The sequence below is a fragment of the Ixodes scapularis genome, unplaced genomic scaffold (assembly GCF_016920785.2).
Source record: "Ixodes scapularis isolate PalLabHiFi unplaced genomic scaffold, ASM1692078v2 PGA_scaffold5__190_contigs__length_132052651, whole genome shotgun sequence".
NCBI classification, from domain to species: domain Eukaryota; kingdom Metazoa; phylum Arthropoda; class Arachnida; order Ixodida; family Ixodidae; genus Ixodes; species Ixodes scapularis.
The window spans coordinates 95480822-95499067 of NW_024609880.1; the positions used below are offsets into that span (position 1 = coordinate 95480822).

Sequence of the window (18246 nt, forward strand, 5' to 3'; positions counted from 1 at the left end):
TTGAGCGCTTCTGCGCTAGTCTCGTGCATTCCTTCCTTCGTCTCTGTAGTTGTAATCATGAACCAACTCGCCTGCATCGTTAGATTAAGAGTTTCAGCTTGGACTTATTGCGTGGAGCCTTGGGCGTCTCCGAGAATGCCTAAAAATTAGGCATTTTGGGGTATTTTTAATTGCTTGTAAACATTTTTTTGCAACGCTTGAAAATATTTCATGAGGTGTCATATGTAAATAGGTTTGTGATAATGCATCCTGTATAGTTAAACAGAAAGCTTGTGTCTGCTGCTTGGTCTGGCTTGACCCCATTACAAGTTTGGTGGCCTTAAGGAAGCATTAGTTTTGATTGTGTAGATATGATCAAACCATTGTCAAAATACGGTGAAAAAGAAAAGGTATTTCGATTGTGCCAGTTATTGCCTTGCTAAATCAGTGGGCATTGGCCATCTGACTTCAGCTTTTGTAGCATATCATTTAGCTTAGTGAACCATCATCATGGCACAGATTCATGCTTTGTACAGCCATGCTTTTACTTTTACAAAGTATCAAGAAAGCACTGAATAGATCACTAAATGCAATTTATCATATCTCAACACTTTTGCATCACATGCTGTGGTAGGAGTGTATAGCATAGTTACCTAGAAATGAGCTTAAGTTTCCACAGCAGCTAGCTTACCACTCTTTCTCACAAATGGGCATTTTTTCGTTCAGCTTAAACCATTCAACAGCCCGCTTTTGTAGCTTCTGCTACGCTTGCACTTAGACTGTGGTCGCATTGCGAATACAACATGCAAAAGGCACTCTGCGGATGCTGTCTGAGACTTGTTTCTCGCCTGTTTAACCGTTATATGTTGGTCATACATACGTTGTCATACTTTAATCATATACATGTTGTCATACTGTCTGCAGACGTGTATGAGGCAGCTTTGGAAGTGCTCGAGGTATGTGCACGGGCACTTCCGTCATCCTGCCTGCAGCGGACATGGTGCCTTTTGTACGATGTACGAGCAGTGTTTTAAAGTAAAACGGATTATAGCGTCTGCTTGTCCTATGCGACAATGCGTTTGAAGACAACAAGCTGTATCTGCATTTTTGCTTCTGTTTTCACTCTGGGTTACTGGGATTCCTGTACTTGACGAATGTCTATGCACAGCAACAAGACCTTGTTACGACTGTGTTTGTATTCTCTGAAATCTCTGTTGTTTCTTTTTAGTGAGGGATGCCCCAACGCAATAAATTGAGTATCCCTCGTCGAAATGGATTACTAGAATATAAGCTATCATATCTAGAAAATTTGTGGAGTCCACCAAGTATCTGAGTTTGCTTTGCAGTGAACTAGTGAACCGGCACATTTTGCTTTAGTGCTGTGAAGTTTGCTCAAATTCTGTTTTATTGTTTCATGTTCATATTGTGCTTTTGTGTGAGCAAGTACTAGATACCAGTTAAATATACTGCACATTCTCTTAGTTCAGTACTAAGTCACCCTGCTGCTTAGCCGTCCTACCCCGTTATTGCTAGCCACCGCCTTCTTGGACGCAAGACATTCCCGTGGCATTACCCTGCCATGTGGCTTCCAGGAACAAGCATTACAGCATGGAAAGGCCTTCGTGAAGGCAACCTTTGTCAAGGTCTCGATTGCAAAGCATCGAGCAATGTCGGCGTACACCCCGTCTTTCCAGTAAACCAATAGGTGTGCCTCTGTGGCTACCTAGAGTGCTCCCATTGAAGTGTGCAGCTTATGCATATTTTATTTTTGGAGCGGGATACAGTTCCTTATATCCTGAACTCGTGTATATGGCAAAGAAACTCAATAAAAATGGATTCTTCCCAGATCTTACTACTGCCTGTTTTTCTGCAGCACAGTGGCTTTTCTTAGCAGGTTGACTGCAGTCTGGATGATGGATGGTTGACTGTATTTTGTTGAGACTGATTTGAGAGTGTGGGCCGTGTTTTACGAGCGCTTCTTCCTACACATTGCGACGAGACCCATAGTGTCGTTTTTTGGGTTTGTGGTGACTACAGTCGAACAGCTGTTGTGACGACCATTCCCCTTTGGTTTCAATTTTAAAATCTTATATGTTACTCTGGCAATTTTAATTGGAGTTGAGAAGCAGCAAGTCGGCTCGTGCATGCCGCTAGTGACTGTTCGCTCGCCTCGCTTCGCTGCGGTTGGGAGGCTGTGTGACACTGATACTACGTTGCACACACACCTTTTCTTAATGACGGATTGCATGTCCTAGATATTTTCTCAAAATATTCTTGTAGAGTGTTCTCGCAGGCGTGTGGAGTGTCGTGTCGCTTCCAAACCAGTAGAGCATTCTAGCTCTGTAGCCACTGACAGGGTTAGAACGGCAGGGGGGTCCTTCGGGACCTCGAGCGTGCACATGCAGCCAAAACCACATCGAAAGGCATAGAGTGCACGCTGTAGGCAGCGCAACTGAAGAACCTCCCTGCTATTCTCGTCCTGCCAGTAACAATAGTAACATTTTTATACAATACTGCATTTGCAATGATTTTAAGTTCCTTTGGTTGCCCCTATTGACGGGGTAAAGTACTTCGAGTAGACCCCTTTTTGAATCTGTCTTCTGTTGTTCAAGGCACAGTATTGAGCCAAAACTGTGGGGCGCGTCAGTGGACGGAGATGTGTGGGGATACGAAGAGAACAATGCCTCCGCTGTTGTTGTTTTCTGGATTTCAGCGCCTCTTCTGAGCCACCACCGGGCGAATGTTGAGGGTGGCCGAAGGGCCGCGGGACGTAACCGTTCCGTGCACGGACATCCAGGTGTGCATTCCCCCTCCTCGTAAAAAAAAGCCCAACTGGGGTTGGGGGGGGGCTCTTTTTTTTTACGTTTGGTTTGTTGTCGCACTTGCTTGCACCCCCAATAGCTTGGTTTGGGCACCGCTCTACCCTACTATTCCCCCCCCCTCTAGAGCATTGTTGTCTGGTGTCTGCATACGTCTGCGAATTGCACTCAACTGACGCTTCGTGTGGTGGAACACCGTTGCTCCAAAGCTTTTCTTAGCTTAGTATGTTTTGTCGCTCCTTGCCAACAGTCTGCCGCAGATGTCTTATTAAAGCATCTGCTCCAAACTGCGGATGTTGGTCTGCTTTATTTGTAATGGCGGATTTAGGTGTCTATTGGGATGTCTTGCGGTTTGTGCGGGGTTTCAGAAGAGCACTATTGCTTTCGGTCTTTGACGAATTTCGAAAGCCCCTTTTGCTGTAGCTGCTACACGACCTTGTGGCACGGTCTTCAGCATTACGGATGTACCGTTAAAGCATGTGCTGCAGAGTACTTAAAGTGGGTGTTTTATGTCGGCAGAAACTGTGCCGCCTTGTTAGTTTCTTCGCTACATTGATGACCTGTAGTTAGGAGTGCCGCGCACGAGTGGCACTCCATCAAACCCTGAACCCAGAAAGTGTGTGGTCGCTTGTCGGACGGTCTCCACTTTGATCCCAAGTGTCTCAATGGCCTCGCCGTTTAATTTTTCATCATTGTGCCGATAACTGGGCGGTGGAGGTCTGGCGCTCTTCTTCTAATAACCCCATCAACCCTTTCTCTGAGAACTGCTACAAAGTTGTTTTCTCTATTCTTTCGTGTGTGAGCATCACAAAAGTGAGAAAAGCTTTGGAGTTTCTGTCACCATTGACCTGTTTCCTGGTGTAACCACCCTCTTGTAACCAAGACCTGTTCTGGGCTTAGGACTAACCTTCCTTCCTTTGTTAACATTCTACTACGTTGGCTGCTTTTTTTCCCTCCAACAATTTACCAACTTTCCCGTTTGATGCGATAGTTGAGAGCTCTTGACGAATGCACCATTTCCTTGCGGTTTCGTCTACTTGGGATTAACAGAGTTGCCGAGCTTTGTCTTATCTGCCAATCTGACTGGTTAACATATTGCTACCCACTACCAGTAACTCCCTTGAAGGTGCACCGTGGTTGCGAAAGTAGGGCAGCCATTGCTAGTTAAGTTTATTCACTTGTGGTAGCTTAGTATGTATTTTTATGCTACAATGCAGCTGCTCAGTTTTTCAACGTCTTATTGCTTGCTGCCAGTGTGGTAAACTGATACAAGTGGCCCTCTCAATTAAAAAGAAAAAGGAACATAATTGCCTGTGCCACTGTTAAATTGTTAATTCGGAGCAATTGACAGTATTTAAAAAAAAAAATAAGCTATCGCAATAATAATTGGGGAAATTTGGACAAACTGGTTTGCGGAAAAACACTCAGCTTTCAGTATCTTGCGACTGATCATGCAATAGAAAAATCGCCCATGGTCTTACCTCTTGTAAATGTAGAGGAGACGTTGGTAGGTCATCTTTGTTGTGTAGCTGCATTAAAGCTGTATCCCTGATTTTTTTTAACCTTTGTATAGCCTGCAGCAGTATTTTGGAAGACCGTTTGGTCAGGAAATTTGTGCTCTGGGATGCCTGTGTGTACGGTAGCCTTGTGCCTAACAGCTTTGTCCCCCTTTTCACTTTGCCACTCAAAGTAGATGCCAATAACCTTGTGCTTTGTATTTAACCATCTCACCTTGTCACGAGCACGTCCTAGTGCCACTACTGGTGTGTGGTGCCTTCATTAATCATATTTATTGTCATATTGTATTTTTTTTAGTCTTGTTACGTATTAGTGGAGTGTCACAAACTCCGATGTTCTCTAGATTAACCTGCAGAAGTTGGAACATTGTAGAGGTTAATGTAATTAATTATTTGAGTTGGTAAATGAACCAATTCCTTTTGCTTCTGGAGCAAATAATTAAGTGCAGTTTGGTTCTTCTTTTGTGGAAATGATTTCGTACCTAAAAGAATGGTAGCTTACTATAGTGGTTTGCTCTTTATTCCGGGGATAATATCTTGTTAATGGGAAAAAAGTGTATTTTTATAATCAAGTTGTAGCAAAAGCTAGCAAGTTTTATTCATTTTGCTTCTGGAGCAAGTAAATAAGAGCAGTTTGGTTCTTCTTTCGTGGAGATATTTTCGTACCTAAAAGAATGGTAGCTTTCTATAGTGGTTTGATCTTTATTCTGGGGGTGTTAACTTGTTAATGGGAAAAAAGTGTATTTCTAAGATCATGTTGTAGCAAAAGCTAGCAAGTTTGATTCATGTAGATAAATGTTTGGAAACAGGCAGGATTTGTGAGAATCATACATTTATGCCCTGCCCTTTTCTTCTTTTGTGTTCCAGCTGCGGCAGTGCACAGGAGAGACGACTTTTTCGCCATTCCTAGCTTCAACATGGGCTTTCCCAACATCTTCAACGGTGCATTCAACGACGGGTAAGTGGATGGTCCGTCAAAGGCCGCCTGTTTGTGCCACGGACCTCTTGGTTTTTTTACAACCGACGACAACAAGCACCTGCCGGGCTTGGAAGCGAGATTCGGGAGGGACGCTTTCGGCAAACTACTTTAACAAAATATTATTATCTGCATTGCGAAAGAGTATAGCTACCAGGGCCGTAACCAGGGGTGGGGTTAGGGGGTTCTGACCCCCCCCCCCCCCCCCCCCCCCCCCCCCCCCCCCCGAAATTTTTTTCTGGGTACGGCCCTGGTCGGTGCATTTGCAGCCAGCCGATTTTAATCTCCACCTCTGCGCACGCGCAGTGGCGCCGGTCGGCTACCGGGTGCCAAACCGGGACCGGTTCTCCGGTTTGCTGTAACCCTCCATTATATGCCACCGATGCGCATGATTCATAGGCGAAAACAAGACAATAGACACTTTCAAAATGGCCGCCGTTGTCCCCGAAAACCCCCCCGAAATTTTTTTCTGGGTATGGCCCTGATAGCTACACATCTATGGTAACATTCTAGCGTGTTTTTCTTTTTATGTAATTTTTGAGGTATCTTCACAGTTTGTGCACAAGAATATTTGTTCTTAGTCCTCTCGCAACCAAATTCGGCATGCATATACTTTAGAAAATGTGGATTGCCTTTATATAGGCTTGGTTAGAATGTATGTTATTTATACTTTTGAAAAATTTAAGAAATGTTTGTTAGCTTTTTTGAAATGGCATTTCTGCTGTTCTTTAATTACATTAAAATAAAAGGAGTGAATTAGTTTATTTTACTAGGCTTTTTTTAAGTGTGTTGCTACGCCTCGTGTGTGCACAAGAACTTGTTTTTTTTTCTGCATGTATGGTTCATCTAGAACTTAAAAAAACAGGCTGTATCAGATCTAACACTGGATTTATCAAGAGCAGATTAAGCACCATAAACTAAAAACTGAAATTCAATATGATGTTTAACAAAAGAAAACAATTTCTTCCTCCTGGTGCATGTCTACCCTTCTAAAAGGGACAGTGGCAGGGTATTTATGCTTGCCGAGGTTTTTATTTGTAGATGGCATATGAGAGCGCAACTACTACCATGAACACAATTTGTGGCTCGAAATTCCTTTTCTTTCCTCCCGAAAACCAATGATCGAGAACTGGCCGGTTTGAATCGCACTCACTTTTCTCTGTGGTCACGTGCCGTTTTCTATGGTTTAGACACAACCAGGAAAGATAATCAGAGTTGTGGTTCATCGAAGGCTCACACTCAATATTAGAAATGGACAAAAAAACAAAAGATGGCCATTTTTTGTGGCTTCTAAAAAGCAGAAAATATGTTAACTGAAAAAAAAAAAAAATATGCTGCCATGTGACTTGCGCTATTTTTCTCCTCTATATTTCTTCTTCCTGTCCAATTTCAATTTCGAGCAGTTGCATTTTATGACTCTATTAAAAATATATGTGATGCTGTAGCAAAATTGACTGGGTAATCTTCTGACACCATAAGAAAAAAAGAAAAAGAATTGAAAGAAAAAAAACAACCGCATCTCCACGTGGTGAATGATGTTGATTGGGGCGAAGCTCTGGTGGTGCTTGTCTGCGTAGACTGTGAGCCGCAGCATGCCGAGCCTTTCGTTTTCATCCATGTCATGCTGCGGTCAAATGCTCAAATGCGTATATAACCACGTTCCATACCACACATTCTCTTTCTGACATGGATGAAAACGAACAAAAGGCTTGGCATGCTGCGGCTCATTGTCTACACAGACATGCACCACCAGAGCTTCGCTCTAATCAACATCAATCACAACGTGGAGATGCGTTTTTTTTTTTTGCCCTACGCGAGCACGGGTTCACGTGCTCGTGAGCCCGTGAGCTCACGAGCAGGAGCACGTGCACCCGACGGCGGATGAACATACGGACATGGCTAGCCCCTAAGGAGCTTCGCCCCCCCAAAAAATTGGGGGGTGTTAGTGTCTTCCTAAGGAGCACTAAAGAGGATTCTTCGGTTGTCTGTTTTTGGTCAACTAATTAACTGACACACTAAGCATCCTAAAAATCCAAAAATGACAATTTTGTGAGGCCGCTACTTCCTGAGCGGATCTTTCTGCTCAGGAAAGGTGGGGAATGCACCAGCTGCGGTGTCAGTGCAGTGGTAATGAGCGCTCATTGGCCAATCGCAAGCCGCCTTTCTCGGGGGAGGCGGCTTGCAACTGAGCGGAAAAATCCGCTCGGAAAGGGTCCTGAACTTTCACCTTGTTTTTAATAACGAAACGAGCGTCGCGTGATTGCATTTTTTTAATTTTTAGGATGCTGGCCCGTAGAATCGGTTATGACCAAGAACAGACGATCGCAGAATCTTCTTTGTGCCCCTTTAAGCCTGCTTTGCAACGGCACTATCACCTGCAGCTTCACTGCTTTGCGCTGGTGTGGGCCCGTATAGAGCTTCTCCACTTAGCACCTGTGCAAAGCGGTGAAACTTTATGTGCATGCATCGGTGCAAAGTGGTGAAGCCCTTCACGCGCAGACATGTGCAAAGCGGTAAAGCTTTACGCGTGCGTGCCTCGCCACTTAGCACCGGCATGCTTGGAGAAGCAGCTGACGTAGAGGAATGGCTGAATGGGCTCTGAAATTTGCTGGGGTGGACACTTGCCATCGGGAAGAACGCTTCCATAAGAAATATTTTTCTTGATAATTGCGCATCCACAAAGAGAGAATGGAAGCAGGGATACATGCCAGGAATGCATAGTTTCCTAAAATTTTTGGAGTGTGGTTTAAGTCGACATCCTAAAACGTGTAGTCAAAACCCTCTTTTATATGCATTTTGCTTCATTTTCGTAGCCCGAGTTTAACACTTCCTCTTTTTTGTGCCTCCCAGGTTCACCGCATTCACAACGACGTCGACATTCAGCGCGGACGTTGGAGCCACGCGGCCGGGCGTCCGCAAGACAACGACATCCACGCGATTTGTCAACGGGAAAAAGATTGAAACCAGGAAGTGAGTTCAGAGACACTGTTTCTGCAAAATGTGCATTTATTTGCAGACAGTTTTCACATCTGTTATTATTTATTTTGAGTTGCTATCGATTCACAGATTGTGTCTTCCCATTGAAGTTTGGTGCAAACTTTAAGCGTGTAAGGACTATACTCGGGGGCAACTTTTTGTGGCTATGCAGTCAAAGGTACGGGGGCACGTTCATAAATGCAGATTGATTGAAGCTGTGCCTGTGCACTCCTCCTCTCATCGAAAAGGCCACAAAATGTTGTCTACGGGTATGGGGATGGTGTTGACTAGGATGATATCATCTTTTAACTTGCTAAACAATCGTTACTTTCTCGAAATAGTCATTGATGACGAGCGAAGAGAGAATGAATAACTGATAAAACTGAATGTTTATTACGGCGAACTTGTGCCCAAAGTAAGAGTACAATAATGGGCAATATTTTCAAATATGTTGTCTATGCAAAGTGCGCTAATGCATCTGGATCAAAACGCAACAAGTTTGTTATGCCTCATCACTTTACCACTAACTCCTTTAGGAGCTTCTTCATCAAGTGTATCGACGAATGGAACTGTCCATCTATGAATGCCATGAATAGTGCAAATCAATCTGATAAATTGGAAACTTGGGCGAGTTGATGATTCATATCCTAAGGTTAACAGTGCAAGATCAATCACACACACAAAAGGACAAACACATGCTGACTTACAACTCGTTTTGTATTCAGTTAACTTTGTTCTCGTCATTAGGTTGACTTTCCCAATCTCCATGACCAGCACAATAGCACAAATACAGAAAACACTGCTAAATATGCTTCTGACTCCTCACCGCAATTATCAAGATAAAAATTCGAGCTCTTTTTGAGGCACTGTTAAGGACGGACTACTAACACATTTGTCAGCAAGAAGCGGTATTTTCTGAGCTTCCGTTATCTCTCTGGTCAGCAGGACCCTACTTCTTCCTATTATAGAACATTTTTCAAAATTTGCAACGCATCCACAATCCCTACAGTGTATGCCGAGGTGTCCGAAACGACTCTTTGGGTGTTGTAGAGGTGCTCTCTTAAGTGATTGTGTAAACACCTGCCGGTTTGTCCTATATAATCTCTACCACATAAGAGTGGAATAGAATGAACTGCCCCTCGATGCAAGTAACAAAGCTCTTCTGGTGCTTTTTTTGTACAACCAGCTTGACAGTGTGGTACACACCCATGCACACGCACGTGCGTGCGTGCACAAACACACACACACATACATATATATATATATATCTGAAGTAAAAAGATAATTTTCTAGGGACCGCATTACTCGTGGCGGTGGACGTTGGAAAATGTATGATGCTTACTAATTAGTTTGTTAATTAATTAAAACAAACTAATTAACTTTCTAATTAGCAATACAATACATATGGCTTCAATTAGAAACTTGCTGAGCATCATCGAAAACCACTACATCAGTAATTTTCTGAGAGACTTGTACCATGTGAGGAGCATAGTAGTGCGCTGAAGTTACCAGTCCTGGAGCAGGTACAAGGCTAGTGGTTGCGATAAGGTGCCCGCGCGATTTTTCAGTCTCTTATCGGAGCCCCAGCCTTGTACATGCTCCACGAGTGGCAACTGTAGTGCTCTGCTATGCTTCCTTTATGCTCGAAGTCTTTCTGAAAATTACTGATTTAGTGGTTTTCGATGATGCTCGGCAAGTTTTTAATTGGATCATATATCTATTTTCAGCAATAAGAAAGTTAATTAGTCATTTTTAATAAATAAGCAAACTAATTAGTAAGTATCACACATTTTGTGACGTCCATCACCACCACAAGTTATGCGGTTCCTAAAAAAATTTACCGCATCTCCACGTGGTGAATGATGTTGATTGGGGCGAAGCTCTGGTGGTGCATGTCTGCATAGACGCTGAGCCGCAGCATGCAGAGCCTTTCGTTCGTTTTCATCCATGTCAGAAAGAGAATGCGTGGTATGGAACATGGTTATATACGCATTTGACCGTGGCGCCCTCTTGTCTCCTGTATAGACGTTGAGCAGCTACATGCAACGCTTCATCCATGACCATCCCCAGCTCTTGAGTTAATGCCACATCTCAGAGCCCCCTACTCGTCCCGCAGTCATGGCCGAGTGGTTAAGGCGATGGACTAGAAATCCATTGGGGTCTCCCCGCACCAATTCGAATCCTGTCAACTACGCAAAAAATTTTTTTTTTCATCATTTTTTATTTTTATTTTTTTTTCCTACACGAGCACGTGAGCACATGCTTGTGAGCTCACGAGCACCAACAAGATCGATGTGAGCACGGACGCCGGACGGACAAGGCTACACCCTAAGGAGCTTCGCCCCTAAAAATTCTTTTTACCTCGAAATGCACTCATTTTTGGGACTTTTGTCAGTCTTAGCTGAAAGACCCGGTATATATACAGTTTACTTTCATTAATTCAAAATCTCTTAATTCAAAATTGCGGATAATTCAAAGTAACATGCAGGTCCAATCCTATGTGTCTCTATAAGAGGAAACTCCTGATAATTCAAACTTTGCTTTATTCAAACAAATTTTCAGCCCCCCCTCGAGTTTGAATTAATGAGAGTTGACTGTATATATATTTTTTTTGTTTAATAAATATTATTTTGCAACAAACATTAAATAACAGAATAAAAAAAAAAAAAATTGTGGAGCATAGTGTTTGTAGGTGTGATTTAGAAAAAAAACTTCTATTTCGGGTTACACATTCGAAATAGAAGCCTGTTTCAGAATCTTTCCCAACTTGTAGAATTTGACTGCAGTCTCTAACCGCATTCTCTCTCGTCTCTTGTCAGGGTGATGGAGAATGGTGTAGAAACAGTGACGGTGCACGAAGACGGTGTCTTAACGAAAAAGACTGTCAACGGCCAAGTGCAAGCGCTGGGCTACAAGCAGAAGTGATCAGGCAGGGGCCATCCTCGCCCGCCCCTGTCCCGCATTTGATCCTCTGTGGGGTTCCCGTCGTCGCTGCGAACCCCGCCTTTCGGACAGAAGCTGCCTCTTCGAAGACTCATAGTCTCGGACAAGAACGAGTGTGCTTGGGGTGCGTGTGTGTGTGTGTGCACAAGGGTTCGTCATTGCCGACCAGGCCGATTTCAACACGCGTCTTTTTTCTTTTTTTGCACAGAAAACAAAATTTGTCGCTCGGAAAAATCTGTGCCGAGCGTATTTATGTGTGGTTGTTTCTTGGGGACCAAAATTTGTTTTGTTTTTTTCTTTTCTAGTTTGAGACATTAACGGTTTGCACGATCTGTTTTAGGCCACGTCCTTGACTCTGATCCGATTTGGCGAGCGCCATGTTTCTCCAAAATTGAATTTTCTAGGGTACGTAGAGCAGGTGGGGCATACGAGTTCGCCGACGTTGATCTTGTGTAGTTTGCCAGTATGCAGTCAGTAAATGTTTTTCTATACAAAACTTTCTAGTTTGTGATGAATGGCAAAATGATTGATTGCATGTTGTTGGGAGAATCTCTTTTAAAATGTGGGGTGTGCTGTTTCTAGTGCTCTATACTTCAGCTGGGAGAAATTGAACTATGTAAAAGAGTTTTTGTGAGGAAGAAAAAGAACCGGTGTGTAAGGGCAAGCATACTTTTGGTGTGTGTCGAGAACGTTAGGGAAATCAGTGTTTGAGCTTTCAGTGAAACGGAGATTTTGAGCTCTTGTCGCGACGAGACAATGGGACCAGTTATGTTGAGCATATTTATTTCGCAACATTTGTTTTCGCCTTCTGTTCCCTGCGGTACAAATTAGATATCATGCATGCTTGTATAGATCACTTCCTCTTTTTTTCCCCTCAGCTTTGATTGTAACTCAAGTGTATAGAGCTGGAATAGGCTGAGCAATGCTTCTGTACAGTCTGTTGTTTTTCCTTTCACAAGTGCTGTAACAAGCACTTTTCTGATCCCGAGAATTGGTAAAAACATTCCAGATCACTAATGTTGCCAAGTGTGAGCTTTTTTTTTCTTTTCTTTTCATTGCCTTTGCTGAAGTAAGAGTATGAATACTATTACCCTCTTTGCAGCAACCGTACAACACTGGTGTGTTATTCTGAAGAAGAAAAAAAAGTAAAGAAACCCACATACCTAGGACGAGCCTGGACATTGTGGTTCTATCTACCATGTAAATAATAACCACTGCGAAATTAGCAGCTTTTAAGTTATGTTAACGAATGTTTCTTCACTGTACACACCGCCGAGTGTATTTTGTCAGTCGACTCCACTTTTGTTGTAGGAGTGTGCAGATGTGTAAATAAAACTAATATGTGAGGTGCCTTATCTGGTCCTGACCCTTTCTCGGTGAGCCTCCAGGTGGATCTGCTATCGGAGGGCAGTAAAAGGGTGCCTCGAATTGGTTGACTACTTCTGCTTGACCAACACTACCTCGAATAATCGAAGCCAGCGAACAACCTCCCTTACCTCTATGTAACGTCATTACAGTCTGATGGCATGAGTGTCCAGCTGGACTTTGAAGCAGCACTCGAGTCTGTGTAGGCTCAATCTCTCTGCAATGACGTTGAAATACTGGTGCTCGGGCTTTGATTATTGTAGATGGTGTTGGCTTGAACCACAAACCTCCATTATTACAGCCTGTACTAGTTTGTTTCACCACACATGCGGGCTATGCCGAAGCTACAAGCACAAGCACGTTGCCCTGAACGATGTTTGCACAAGCGTGCGTGCTTGGCAGGGATTCTGAAAGCCCCAAGTCGCTCTTGTAGCTTTTGCTAGGCTTGCACTTGGAGTGAAACTTTTGTAATATACAAATTGTTATAAAAAAAAAAAAAGTTGTGTGTATGTTTATACAGCCTAGAACTTGGTCTGCCTCAATGGGCGACGAGTCTTCCAGCTGTAGATGAGCAATTTAGCCAGTGCGATACAACCGCTAGCCTGGGGTCTTTAACATGCACCACGCAGTAGTGATGAACGACCGCACGCCGGTGCGATGCTCATCCAGATTGAAACGGGCAGAGGTGTGGATCGAACCCAACGTCCCTGTGTTCTGCAGCGCGAGCTTTCGCTCCACGTGCTCCGCGCTGGTGTGCGCTGGCCCATTCGGCCACCGATCTATTCCCCTTGTTGTAATCCAAGTACCTCCTGTTTGCGTTTGTGAAAATAAGTTCCCTGTGGCTGTCGATGTAAGACTTGCTGGATGCCTAATATCTGACACTGTCTTTCGCCTGCCACCTGAACTGTACAGAGAATGAGTATGCAATCAAAACATCATGCATGTGCATTGATGCACCTCTTGGAGCTCTGCAGCTATTGCATGGGGTCAGAGTGAATCATAGGAACAGTTCCATTCTGAAGCATTCACATCCCCATGTGAATGCTTCAGAAGAGTGTTTACAGAAGATGCAGCCTTGCTACGTTCATAGATATCGTCATATCTCGATCGACCGCCTTGGGAACCGATGGACCCTAAAGCCAAGGTAGCCGGTAAGTTTACGACGCGACCATGCACGTTGGATGAAGCGTTTTAAAAGGCAGGGACGCGGGCACGTGGCTTCGAAAAGTGTCCGTCCTTCGAGCGTTTATACAGACAAAACATTTAATAAGGCTACGCTAGCGTGCCTGTGGCTAAATTTGAAGCATTTGAACGTGTGCTTTGCCGGGTTACTCAAGAGAGTTGGGGGAACTTCTTTATTATTTTATTGACTTTAGAACTAATTCTAAAGTGCGTCATTTAATTGTTAATTCGTTCGGAGCGCTGCTTGTGATGCGAGTGAAACGTATCTTTGGAACAAAATTTTGTTTTGTTTTTATTTTATTTTACTTATTAATTTTTTCGAAGGGTCTCTCGTGTGGGCAGCAGTGTCAAATCGGTGCGCAGCGTTTCTCGCTGTTTAGTGCTTCAAAACTTTCACGAGTTCTGTCTTGCGTGGTTCTTGTTTCAGTTTTGAAATCGTAGACCTTGAAGGCCCGAATCTTGGTTCTCAAATTAGTCTATATAAATTCAAATATCTTATGAGGCTACTTTTTTTTTTGTGGAGTGAATTATTATAAACAGATGAAAAAAAAAACTACATAAGAGGTGGCAGAATTTATCAGAATAACTTGTCTAAATTTGGCGGAAACAATTCGAATAAAGGGAATCAGCCAACCTCACCCAGTTTTTCTTTCTTTTTTCTTCTTTTTTTTTCTTTCCCCCTGGTCGACTTTAGCGCCAACTGCGCAGTCGCACGCGCAGCCATTCAGTCCCAGCACACGAGATTTGGCGGGCGGGTGTGATCTGCGTCGTCGTGCATTGCAGCTGGGAGGGTGTAACGCGCTGTGACAGGTGTTTTTAGGAGAACAGTAACCAAGAACAATAAGCAACACCAGAACCATGGTGAGTGGACGGCACTGTTCTCTCGTATTCCTCGTGTGCGGGAACGCTGGGTTTTGTAGCCCCTATTCTCGTCTTGCGAGCAAAGGTAAAAATAGACGCAAGCTCAGGGTCTGGGCGCTGCGGATACTCGACCCGAACGGGCAGTGTTCACTGCCTCGACCTTACAACCACTTTTGCGACTCCCTGCTACCTCGTGTGTTCACTTTTTTTTTTTTTTTTTTTTTTTGTAGTTTATGAACGCAAACTGGAGGCACATTGCCCCGCTGCGACTCACGCGAAAGTTCGCGGCAAATTCATCTTGGTTTTCCGCAGTGACCTCGAACCGGAACAGTGTTGCGCAACTTGTTTCGTCTTTGGGTTAACGTTAAGAAAAACGCTGGTTCGCGGTTTAAAAACATTGGCTTTTCTTTCTTTCTTTTTCAGCTTCGATTGTCATATTGGGGTTATGCATTTTTTTCGATCGTTCCTGTTGCGTAGCTAAATCGAACCGTAGATAACCGGGCAGGGCGATTCGGTACTAATTAGGCCTAATTACCACCATTTTGGTACTCACCGTTTTGTCGACAATCGCGATGCCGTGGTTGTAATGTGCGTATTGTTTTGTCAAGGACTGTGCAATATGTCGCCCCCCCCCCCCCCCCCCCCCCCTCCCCTCCCCTCCTTCAAGACGTGGTTGATGCTCTAGAACCGCCTAATCATCGGCGTATTGTCTCTGCCGTCGTATAGCTCGACAGAGCTGTACGACGGCAGAGACGACGACGGCAGAAGCAATTTTCGTTCGCAATGGTTATGAGCTGACAAGTTGATCGTTTGCATATTTTAACATCTACGTGTGTGTGATAGAACTGAGGCGACCTCGGGCGTCCGGGCCTCCCGGTAGATTGCCGTGCGGCAAGCAGCAGATAGAGTGCATCACCTGGCTCTCCGCGGCGCGTTGGTGTAAACAGCGCACTCCCCTCCGCTGATGTAAACATTCAGCACGCCATCTGAAGCCGAGGGTCATGTTTCACGCCCTCTGTGCGCGGTGCGCGGTCGCCTTCAGACGGAACAGAAGGATAACGTACTGCTCGCAAGACCATACTGTGTTCGCTGTGCTTCCTCATTGTGTCGCAAGTATCGAATCTTTCTGGAGGCAGCAACAACTTTAGCGACACCGAGAATCGGCTATTTGCGTACGCTTGCGAATCAACGTTGTTTGTCATGTTTCCGACGTTTGGATTCAGCGGGTCTTCCGCCCCGAACGATAACGCGGACCACAGGAACGTGGTTAGGGAAGTCTTAGGGACACGTTTATGGAGAAGTCCCTAGGTCCTAGGTACCAACAACTTTGCGCCGTGTGCTGAAGGCGATCGCTCGCTCTAGTTTCGGTTATCATCTCCAAGTATTACAGTGCATTGCCTGATCAACATGCCTCGCGGGGTAAATATGGGTGCCTACTCGTACCGGTCTTTGCTCTAACCCTGTTATTTTACGTTCATGAGGCTTTAGTTGCGGTGTCTGCCATTCTGTGTGGACATGAACCGCGGCATCTTCGGAAGGTGGTTCCACATTGGAGGCTCGCTACGGCTTTATGTTTGCGCCTTTGTCAACCCTGCTGTCTTTTATTGTTTGAGTTCATAGTTCCTTGTGTTGTGTGGAAATAGCGACTGTGACTAAACTTATTTCTTCGGTTGTCTTGAGTTTTTCCTGTTTGGGGAAAACGCTTCCGCAGTGCAGGGAAAATTAAATTGCTGAGCGCATTGTTAACTCCCTCCATTATTACACTCTGGGGATGTAATAGTGATTTGTCTACCCACGGTGAGGGATGGAATAAACTTTGTTTTGTAAATTTATACAAATTCCAAGATGTCTAAACTACAAACTCGATTTATTGTATTGCCAGACTTGAATGACAGCAAAGCCAGCGCTTGGTATGATTTCATTGTTGAAACTCCATTTTACATTGCTCTTTTTGTGCTCGGTCGTAAAGCGGTACTGGCTGTGCGAGTAGTTACTTTAAAAATATGGTTAAGTGAAAAGAAAAAAAAGTCATACACGAGTCATTGACTCTTTCTTTAGGCCCGCTTCAGACTGGGCAACTTTTCCAGCAATTTTGAGGTTGCTGGCGGGTTGTTCTCTTTAGCTTTCCCTAGATCGATGCGAATTGCTGAGGTCAGGTCCGGCTAGAGCAAGCGAGCAACTCGGGGCAATTCGAAGACATTTAAAGTGACCGCAGCCTATCAGGGACGCAATATTTTCACGTGACACCGCTGTGGTGGTGATGATGACGGCTAAAAGACTTAGTTCTGGTTTGAAATGGATCGTTTTTAAAAATAAACATTTAAAAAAAAATGAGTTAGGCCCGCTTCAGACGGAGCAATTTCACCCAGCAACTTGACGTCGCAACACAGGCCACCCGCGTTCACACGCAGCAACCGAATTGCTCCGACTTGCCATCATCATCATTAAATTTGATTTTTCTTTCACTATTTAGACGCCCAGCTACGCGCTAAAAACCTGTTCTTATATGTTCGAACGGTGTTGAGAATACTAACTGATTTTTCTGAAAATGTTTATTTCCAAAAACGATTCATTTCAAACCAGAACTAAGTCTTTAGGCCCGCTTCAGACGGAGCAATTTCACCCAGCAACTTGACGTCACAACACCGGCCGCCCGCGTTCATACGCAGCAAGCGAACTGCTCCGACTCGCCATCATCATCATTAAATTTGATTCTTCTTTCACTATTTAGACGCCCAGCTACGCGCTAAAAACGCGTTCTTATATCTTGGAACGGCGTTGAGAATACTAACTCATTTTTCTGAAACTGTTTATTTCCGAAAACGATCCATTTCAAACCAGAACTATACTTCGTTTCAGCTTCGGTCCAGACGCAGCCGATGCTACAAGCGCGAGCGTGTGGCCCAGAACAGTGCTTGCACTGCACGAGCGCGCCTGCTTGGCAGGGATGCTGAAAGCCCAGAGCTCGCGCTTGTAGCTTTGGCTGCGTCTGGACCGATGCTGAAACGAAGTATAAGTCTTTAGCTGTCATCACCACCACCACAGGGGTGTCACGTGAAAATGTCGCGTCTCTGATTGGCTGCAGCCGCTTCAACCGTCTTCGAATTGCTCAGAGTTGCTCGCTTGTTCGAGCCGGACCCAATCTCAGCAATTCGCATCGATCTAGGGAAAGCTAGGGGACAACCCGCCAGCAACCTCAAAATTGCTGGAAAAGTTGCCCTGTCTGAAGCGGGCCTTAGCTGTCATCATCACCACCACACGGGTGTCACGTGAAAACATCATGTCCCTGATTGGCTGCAGCCGCTTCAAACGTCTTCGAATTGCTTCGAGTTGTGCGCTTGTTCGAGCCAGACCCGATCTCGGCAACCCGCATCAATCTAGGGAAAGCTAGGGAACAACCCGCCAGCAACCTCAAAATTCCTGGAAAAGTTGCCCCGTCTGAAGTAGGCCTTAGTATTCTCAACGGTGTTCAAACATACAAGAACACATTTTTAGCGTGTAGCTGGGCGTCCAAATAGTGAAAGAAATATCAAATTTAAAGGGGCGGTGCAACAATATTCAATTGGAATGTTTTTCACTTTAAACGAGCTTACTGGCACTAATGGGACTCAAGGATACTCGCACGCAA

The 18246-nt window shown here is 44.5% G+C and overlaps 2 protein-coding genes across 10 annotated transcripts in view; both read left to right on the top strand.

The window, feature by feature from the left end:
* LOC8035320 (dnaJ homolog subfamily B member 6) overlaps positions 1 to 12565 on the top strand; it is a 53329-nt gene extending 40764 nt beyond the window's left edge. For 3 of the 5 annotated variants that reach the window (XM_029977502.4, XM_029977503.4, XM_029977501.4), the window contains exons 5-8: positions 2693 to 2776; positions 5183 to 5273; positions 8142 to 8261; positions 11087 to 12565. In XM_029977502.4, coding sequence (XP_029833362.2) covers positions 2693 to 2776; positions 5183 to 5273; positions 8142 to 8261; positions 11087 to 11192 — 401 coding nt within the window. In that variant the 3' untranslated portion in view covers positions 11193 to 12565. The remainder of the gene's footprint in view (positions 1 to 2692; positions 2777 to 5182; positions 5274 to 8141; positions 8262 to 11086) is intronic. The other 2 variants (XM_040504328.2, XM_040219822.3) reach the window with 1 other exon arrangement.
* Positions 12566 to 14514: 1949 nt separating this feature from the next.
* Positions 14515 to 18246, top strand: part of LOC8035319 (protein boule-like) — a 31759-nt gene continuing 28027 nt past the window's right edge. For 2 of the 5 annotated variants that reach the window (XM_029977499.4, XM_042294001.1), the window contains exon 1: positions 15930 to 16037. In XM_029977499.4, coding sequence (XP_029833359.3) covers positions 16026 to 16037 — 12 coding nt within the window. In that variant the 5' untranslated portion in view covers positions 15930 to 16025. Of the gene's footprint in view, positions 14619 to 15929; positions 16038 to 18246 lie in introns of those variants that run through there. The other 3 variants (XM_029977497.4, XM_042294000.1, XM_042294002.1) reach the window with 2 other exon arrangements.